Source organism: Pomacea canaliculata, linkage group LG9 (genome assembly GCF_003073045.1).
Source record: "Pomacea canaliculata isolate SZHN2017 linkage group LG9, ASM307304v1, whole genome shotgun sequence".
Lineage (NCBI taxonomy): Eukaryota > Metazoa > Mollusca > Gastropoda > Architaenioglossa > Ampullariidae > Pomacea > Pomacea canaliculata.
The window spans coordinates 26,674,698-26,683,534 of NC_037598.1; the positions used below are offsets into that span (position 1 = coordinate 26,674,698).

The 8,837-nt window shown below is 42.1% G+C and overlaps 1 protein-coding gene across 1 annotated transcript; it reads right to left on the reverse strand.

Annotated features, from left to right (window-relative positions):
- Window positions 1-3,090: 3,090 nt before the first annotated feature.
- On the reverse strand, window positions 3,091-4,350 carry LOC112573001 (uncharacterized protein K02A2.6-like). The gene has a single exon (XM_025253033.1). It carries the CDS (start codon window positions 4,348-4,350, stop codon window positions 3,091-3,093), a length of 1,260 nt encoding a protein of 419 aa, XP_025108818.1.
- Between the last annotated feature and the right edge of the window lie 4,487 nt (window positions 4,351-8,837).

Below are 8,837 nucleotides of genomic sequence, written 5' to 3' on the forward strand. Positions count from 1 at the left end.
TGTACACATTGTGATAAATATTTTCTTCATTGTAGGTTGGTTACAGTTCACGTGATTTGAGTGAACATCAAAACAAGACTTGAATTATGCATGACCATGACTAATAAACTATAGCTATAGAGAGAGAGGATAAAAAATGTTATTTCTATTTCATTATTTTTCTTTTTAGACGTGTATTTGGTTTATTTTGTTTCAGTGCTGATTATTACTATTTTTTGTAGCCAATGTCACAAAAATGTAATTCATGGGTTGCTTTAATATTGTGTCTAGGAAAGCAAGCCTATGTGAATTTCCGGAACAGCCCTTCCTGGCTTCCCACTCTACACTTGGGACATGAGCGATCAAGTGCTTGCTCAGAAGCTGAGACTTCAGAAAACAGGTATTTGAGGCTTAATTGTGTCTCGCAAAAGAGGCAATGCATCATTCCCCTACTCTACATACTGCAAGCAAGAAGCGAAAATCAATCAGCAGTGAGACAAGCCAGGAAAGAACAATTGTGTGAAAGTGATTTTGGTTGCTCAAGTGCTTGCGAAGAAAGTTTACATGGTGAGACATAGAAGATTCATGTTCAATGATCAGAACACTCAAACAGATTTGACTGGACTAAATATGGAGCAATCATGCCGACTCTGAGACCAGACTTCTTGATTCAATTAAAACAGACAAATTTTCTATTTATAAAGACAGGTGTACGTATTGAAGATGAAGCTAAAGTTCCATTCTACACAGGACTTCCTTCATTGGCAGTAATGGACCTTATTTTCAGAACGGTTAGAGCATACGTGTCTAATCAAACACAGTACTGTCCAAAGAGCAAGAGTTTTTGCTGTGTTAATTAAGATCAGCTGAAACTCAATTCAGGATATAGGATATCAGTTGAAAGTATCGTGTCAACTGTGCAAAGGAGTTTTCATAGAACTCTTGATGTACTTGTGGCACGGTTGTCTTTTTGTTGCACTGGCCTTCAAGAGAGATGGCTCTGAAACTGTCTATGCCTATGTGCTTTAGAGAAAACTTTAAGATAAAGTTGCTGTTAATTGTTGACTGTTTTTGAACTTGAAGCACAGAAACCCTCAGGCCAAACCAATCAGATTCAAGTTATTCCAACTATAAAAATATCATTCTGCCAAATATCTGATTGGGATCACACCACAAGGTTTAATCAACTACATTTCAGATTGATTGGTGGCAGGGCTTCAGACAAACACATCACTGAAAATACTTCTTTGTTGTCCAACTTGTTACCAGGTGATGTAATTATGGGCCGACAGAGGTTTCAACATTGAAGATGAAGTTATTTTTTTATCAAGCTAAATTAATAATTCCAGATTTACCCATGGAAAAAGCAACTACACCCACTACAAGTTGAAAATTCGAGAAAAATAGCCTCTGTACGAATTCATGTTGAGAGAGTTATAGGCTTTGTTCGCAGAAAGTTTGGCATTTTGCAGTCTAAGTGCCTATTGACCTGATGGCAACAAAGCCTGGTGATGATAATCCAGTCATAGACAAAATAGTTCGGCTTTGTTGCTGCATTGTAAATTTACATAAATCCATAGTGCCTATTGAGTAGCTATAGTGCAATTTTTAGTTTCAAATCAGCATTTATTTTCAAGAATGCATGCTTGCAATCTGTGTATGTTTACATACCAGAGAAGTTAATTCTCAGATATAAAATGCACAATTACCTTATGTAGTTCTTTTCTTTCGCACGTTATTTATAATAGCATGACGATATCCAACTGATCAGATAAGTTACTTGGTAAATTGATGTGAAACTGTGAACAATATAGAATTTGTTCTTTGCTGGAGATGTCATGCTTTGTATGTTGTTGATCAAAATATTTGCTGTTGACAGAATATTGTTAATATGTTTTGCTTATTAACAGGATACTAAACATGTATAATTGAATCAAATGTTATTGTCATTTGAATGCAAATGCCGTTTGCCTGCTCGGAAGCTAATTCTGAGTAATATTGATGCCAGAGCTTCTTTGTGGATTTTAGATTACCTAACCAATAGTTCTTCTTAGTAATCCATATCAGTGATGTTATTTAGATTGGGATGTTGATATGTTCCTTCTACCCTGTAATGATTTTTTTATGTTATGTTCTGTCAGCAGACACAAAAGCTTTCTGAAAAGGATTAATAAATATGCATTTGAATGTGTTTGATGTTAAAAAAGAAAGAAAGAAAAGTGTGACTGGACAGGGAAGAGAGCGCCACGAGGAGAGATTGGGTAGAAAGCAATGATGAGAGGTGAAACTGGACACTTAATGAAGGGGAGGAGGTTTGTGTTTCTTATTGAAGGAGAAGCCACTGCCGGGACAGTGTTTTAATAGGGAGAAGAGAAAGGATTCGGAGAGAGTGACGCTTGTTTAAGAGTAGAGAGCATTTGCTATAGACAGTGTGCTCACTAGTGTTGTAAGAGATCGAGTACATTTTAGTTTGGAGTTGTGTTAGTCAAAGTGTGAATTGCCAAGACAGTGAGTTTTAATAGTAGATTCGTGGATTTTTGTGATTGTTCTAGAAGAGCCATTGCCAAGACAGAGTGTGCTTCATAATGTGTAAAGATTCAGTGAGATATTGATTGTGTAGAAGAACCATTGCCAAGACAGTGAGTTTGAATAGTGTGTAATAGATACAGGGATTTGTGTGATTGTGTTAGAAGAGACATTGCCAAGACAGTGAGTTTGAATAGTAATAGATACAGGGATTTGTGTGATTGTGTTAGAGGAGACATTGCCAAGACAGTGAGTTTGAATAGTGTGCAAGAGTTCGGTGCACTTGGTAGATGTGTTAGACGAAAGGAAGAGCCATTGTGATTGTTATGTTTTACACCAAACTGCGTTACTAACGAACAGAAAAATAACTCTGACTCACATACCAAAAAAGTAAATCAAGGGGCGTAACTAGGATATCGTAACATCCTCCCCCGTTTGAAAAGCTCAATAGCAAATGAACACCAACGAATAAACAAAAATAAACAATCACACTGAATGGTAAGTTCTTCCTTTGGGTCGTAGAAAGGCAATATAGGAGCTTCAGTCACTAGCTTCTTCACTGCCTGGAATGCCTTGTCATGTTTCTTACTCCAAGACCATTCTACGCCAACACGCGTCAGCTGGCGAATCGGCTCCAGTGTTTGAGACAGACAGGGCAGAAATTTTGACAGTAGTTGACGAATCACAGAGTCGCCTGACTTCTTCGTTGCTTGGTCTCGGCATGTCAAGGACTGCCTTCACCTTTTCTGGGTCAATCTTCAGACCTTCGCTAGTGAGCCTGTGACCAAGGAATGTGATTTCTGTCTTCCTGATCTCGGCTTTCTCTTTGTTTAGTTTTATACCGATTGAGCACCTGTTGAGCAGAGCAATTAGGTTTTTGTCATGATCCACGGATGCTTCTTCCGTTGTGTGTCCTGACCCATAGATGACGATGTCATCTGAAACACCAATCACTCCATGAAGGCCTTCAAGAGCTATGTTCAACCGCTTCTGGAACAGTTCTGAGCTTACACAAGTCCCAAATGGAAGTTTCCATCTGTAACGTCCGTATGGAGTCTGGAATGTTGTCAGTAGACTAGATTCTTCATCTAGATGGACATGCCAGTAGGCATCCGTGAGATCGAGTTTGGAGAACAGTTTAGCATTTGCTAAGTTTGGTAGGATATCTTCCATAATAGGCAAGGGATACAGTTCTCGCTTGAGTGCTTTGTTGAGAGGACGAGGGTCAATGCATACCCGAAGCTTGCCTGACTTCTTTGTCGCAAGGACCATCCGGCTGACCCAGTCAGTTGGTTGGTCCACTGGTGTGATTACTCCTCTTTTCGTCAACCTTTTCAACTCCTTGCTGAGCTTGTCCTTCATTGCATGGGGTACCCTTCCGCTAGGAGCTGTGACAGGTGGAACAGTCGGGTCGACTTCAAGGTGTACAACGCCAGGTAGGTTGCCCTGGGTCTCACTGAACAGATCTGGATATGCATCCAGGATGTGTGAAGATGGTAAGTCCATAGGCACATGTGACTTTGGTGTCGTTGTGATCTTGTCAACACTCTCAAAATTTTCATAGTTCACAGTGATTAACCCCATCTTTTCAGAAGTTTTCTTTCCCAGCAATGGGGTGAGATTCTTCTCAACAACAAGGAACCTGAAATGGTAGGACTTTCCTGTCATGGGGTTCTTAACTGTCAGTATGGTTTTCCCCTTAGGAGCAAGAGATGTGCCATTGTAAACAGCTAATTTGGTTTTGGTAGGTGAGATGGGCGCATGTTTGGCATACTTCTCAGGAATGACGTTGACACTAGCGCCAGAGTCGACCTGACATGCAACTTTTGTGCCGGCAATGATCATCCTTGCCTTGATCACTTTCTTCTTGAGTTTTTTTTTTCAGCTTCTTGGAGCCGACAGCGCTCACGAGTTCCTCCTCTGATGAGAAATAGAAAGCAGTCGTCTGTAGGGGAGTTGAGGATTCATCAGACATGTATTGTGTTTAGCACAATAAGCTGTTTCTTTTCTCTCCTGACAGACTTCTTGGACACCTGATAGCAAAGTGGTTCTTTCTTTGGCACCTAGAGCATGTCTGACCCCAAGCAGGGCAGACTTCCTTCTTCATGATGTGCTTTTGTGCACAGAATCTTGCAGGTGGGCTTGGAGGGTCCCTTTGGACCTGGAGATAGCCAGCACATGCTTCATTACAAGGAAGTGTCGATGTTGTCAGGGCAGCTCAGATTTAACGAGATTTCAGCTGCTTGTGGGAGCTTCCGACGCACGGCAGATGTTTATGCAAGACTTTAGAGTGAGCTCAGCAATTTGTAATTAGCTGCTTCTAGTTTCATCGTCCTGAATACCTAGAATGATGGGGTCTCGTAGTAGGACTCTGCGCATATGCGCGCAGTAGTTGCATGTTTTCTGTAGGGTACGCAGAGCTGTTATATAGTCATCGAAGCTTTCACCTTGTTGCTGGTCTCTTCTATTGAACATATAACGTTCGTACGTCTCATTAGTTTTACCGATGAAGTAGTCATCGAATGCGGCAATGATGTCCGCACCATGTGGCTTCAGTAGTTGGAGTCCATTATAAATGACAGGCCGTCTGAGCCTACAGTGTGTAGGAACAGTGCCCTCACATAGCCAGCATCTTCAATCATGGATACGGAAATGATACAATAGTTGGTTCCACATCTTTTGAAGAGCTGCCAGACTCCTTGTCCTGGGAATTGAGGGTGGTGGAGGCTGCACCCGGTGTGTGTTGCGTCTTACAGTTTGGGTTTCTGCCATATTGTTTCCCAACGGCTTTAGTCAAGTCACAAAGAAATAAGCGGAATGCGCAGCGAGTGGAGTGGAGAACATCGACTACTCACAGTCGCCAGTTGCATATACATACAGTTGCATAAGACTAAAACAAACGACTTGCTGCTGCCACCATGTTATGTTTTACACCAAACTGCGTTACTAACGAACAGAAAAATAACTCCGACTCACATACCAAAAAAGTAAATCAAGGGGCGTAACTAGGATATCGTAACAGTGATAGTGACTGTGTTTCCATAGTTAGGTTTTTAAAAAAAAATTAATAAACGTGTGCAGACTCGTACAGGCTTTGTTTGTTTTTTTTTCAGAGAAAGAACGCGCAATTGTCTGACTCCGTTGGTGTGCTCGAGAGAGTGAGAACGAGAGACGCTAGCGGTGTCGTGACACAAGCCGATATAGAGTCACTGAAGAAACGCGAAGCGTTAGGATACAAGATAGGCGGACAGTGCTCGTTGCTAACGTGTGTATCACGTGGGTGAAAACGACGAGAGCACCCACTCGAAACTGGACAGCGTCACATGTCGTCTGGAAAGAGGAGCTTCTCACCGCCACATGCACTCTCGACCCCTGTGACACTGGCTGACATACCGTGATATTTCCGGTAACCATTCTTGTGAACATTGTAACACAGGGTGCGTTCGAGTCGTTTCAGGCTACCACACAGTTCTACAGTTTGCCTGCGGAGGAATATCCAGCACTGCACTATTAGCCGAACTGCCGTAGGTCTAACAGCCCTGTTCGATGTACTAGCGGCGATTGAAAGGACAGATGATGTTGTTCTTTTCTCACCTTCTGCTGGGTCTCTACGGTCACCTCTCCGGACAGCACTCGTCCCTCTGTGGTGCGTTTCACTTCGGGGAGGCCCTGTTTCTTCCGCCATTTGTTGTCCTGTCTCCGCCTTTCTCGCTCCACCAGCGCCGCATTCACCGGATTGTTGCACACACGATAGAAGTGCCCCTCCTCCCCACACTTGAACAGTACTTGCTTCTTCTCACCTTACAAACCGGTCTGTCCTGTTGTACGTGGGTGACACGCACCTCTGTACGGGCTTTGATGTATCTCTCACTCCTCTCACCTGGTGCATCACATTTCGAGATCAAACTCTCAATCTGCCGCACATGGCGGTATAACTCAGGGAAGGTGGGCCTACTTTTCCCAGGAATTCCAAATTTGCTTCGAATCTCCACGGCGCTCATCGGTTCGGAGATTCCCTTGGATAAAACATACATTACAACCTGCGATGGGCATTCCTCCTCCGCCAGGCTGCCTAATGCTTTTAGCTCCGACATCTTTGTCGGAGAGTTGCAGAAGGAATTGTGACAGGCACTGCCCTCTGGTCGGTCTTGTCTGGCACAATTCAATGTACATGTCGTCTGCACTTCGTATCTCTCTGAACAGCGCCTGCAAGTCTGCAACCAGTCGCTCTGACGGCGCCATACTGTTTGTCTTTGGCTGTGGAGATGTCCGCCCACTTCAGACTTCGTCTCAGGAACCCGACCTTCTCCTCCATCAGCGCATCGTCTTGTACTTCGAGCGCCCTGCACTTTCCACTGCTCGAAGGTGACCTCTTGGGGCGATGTAGGTGGAAGTCCTGTAAATGTTTTTAATTCCGGGAGAGGAACGGCGGGTAGTAAATTGCGCTTGTATCGGTCTCGTTGCTTTGTTTTCTCACATGTTCCGACCGGAGCTCTTCCAACTGGCGGCGAAGTTCTTCAACCATGCTATCTTGGTCTGGTGCTCCGGTGCTGGTTGTGTTGCAGTGCGCCATTGGTGTTCTGCCGAGTGACTAAAAGTTGCTCTAGTACAACTAGCCCACATTGGACGCCAGAAATGTAGCCAACAAGTCAGTCACTGGAGGCTACGTAGACTTGGGGGGTGGGGGGAGGGTATTAGTGTTTTACGCCGTGTCAGCAACTGAGGCTATATCACGACAAACAGCCAGCCCTGTAAACAGATGCCACGTGCAGAGAAAGAACAGCATGCCAGAGCTTCTGCTTACGCGTATCAGTATGCATTAAAAGTTCGGAGGACCCTTCAATTTGGCGGAGAACAGGGACCCCTTAAGAAATCTGAAGAAGGGGTCCCTGGGACCCCAAAGAATTAGCCTTAGCAGTAAGCTGGCGTGCCGAGATGAGAAATGAACTCAGGACAGCCAAGCTTATAATTCACTGTATTCGTGACAGGCGCTAACCGTTGCGCCACGGACCGCTACGTTAGAGTGGGCTACTCGTACAGGAATAACAACAAAGATGGAGTTTCGGCACACTGTAGTTTTTACTCAGTGTTTCACTCGGCGGCTGGCCTGCGCTCCCTCCAATCTTACCTACAAATCGTAAAAGGTCCGTCACAACTGTAAAGCTACGCTACTTATACAGTCGAACTTTCCAGAACCATCCACCCGGCCTTGTCTCGTCATTGTTTGCCTAAAAGCCTCACTCAACTTCGTAACTTCTGATGTAACAATGACCCTGTAGCCACGGGTGGGCAGCTCAAGGACGGGTACTACGTGCACAGCCGACGTGGGAAAGCGACAACCTGGGCCGTTCGACGCGAACTCTCTACAAACAATTACATAACTCACCACACTACTAGAGTGCTACAGAACTAAAGAAAGAAGTAAAGATAGAAACCACCACCAGTTGGTGCAACTTACCTTGTCGTGGTGTGGTGGCTTGCGTGCCTTGCTGATCCACAGAGCTATGTCGGCGGGAGCTAGCCTTGCTCTCCTGGCAGCTTTAACCATGCCGAACAGGTCTGCGGGGAGAGGCCAGACTAAAGTGTTGCACCCTAACTAGATGTAAAGATAGATTTAAAGATAGAAATAAAGATAGAACTAATATAGAACTAAAGATAGAATTAAAGATAGAACTAAAGATAGAATTAATATAGAACTAAAGATAGAATTAACATAGAATTAAAGATAGAACTAAAGATAGAATTAATATAGAACTAAAGATAGAACTAAAGATAGAATTAATATAGAATTAAAGATAGAACTAAGATAGAATTAAAGATAGAATTAATATAATAGAACTAAAGATAGAACTAAAGATAGAATTAAAGATAGAAAAAGAAGAATTAAAGATAGAATTAATATAAGACTAAAGATAGACTACTTAAGATAGAATTAAAAGATAGAATAGATTAAAGTAGAATTAAATTAGAAAGATAGAACTAAAGAAGAACTAAAAGGATAGAATTAAAATAATATAGAATAAAGATAGAATTAAAACTAAAAAGATAGAATTAAATATCAGAACTAAAGAATTAACTATAGAACTAAAGATAGAAATTAAAGATAGAATTAATATAGAACTAAAGATAAGAGAATTAGATAGATAGAATAAAGATAAGAATTAATATAGATTAGAATTAATATAAACTAAGGATCAAGAGAGATTAAGATAGAAAGATAGAACTAAAGATAGACAGAAAATAGATAAGATAGCACAATATAGAATCACAAATATAGATCAAAGATAGAATTTAGATGATAGAATAAAGATAGAATTATATAGACTAAGATA

What these genes read in the sequence shown, in the direction of transcription:
- LOC112573001 (XM_025253033.1), bottom strand. Translation starts at nt 4,350, where the DNA reads ATGATCATTGCCGGCACAAAAGTTGCATGTCAGGTCGACTCTGGCGCT.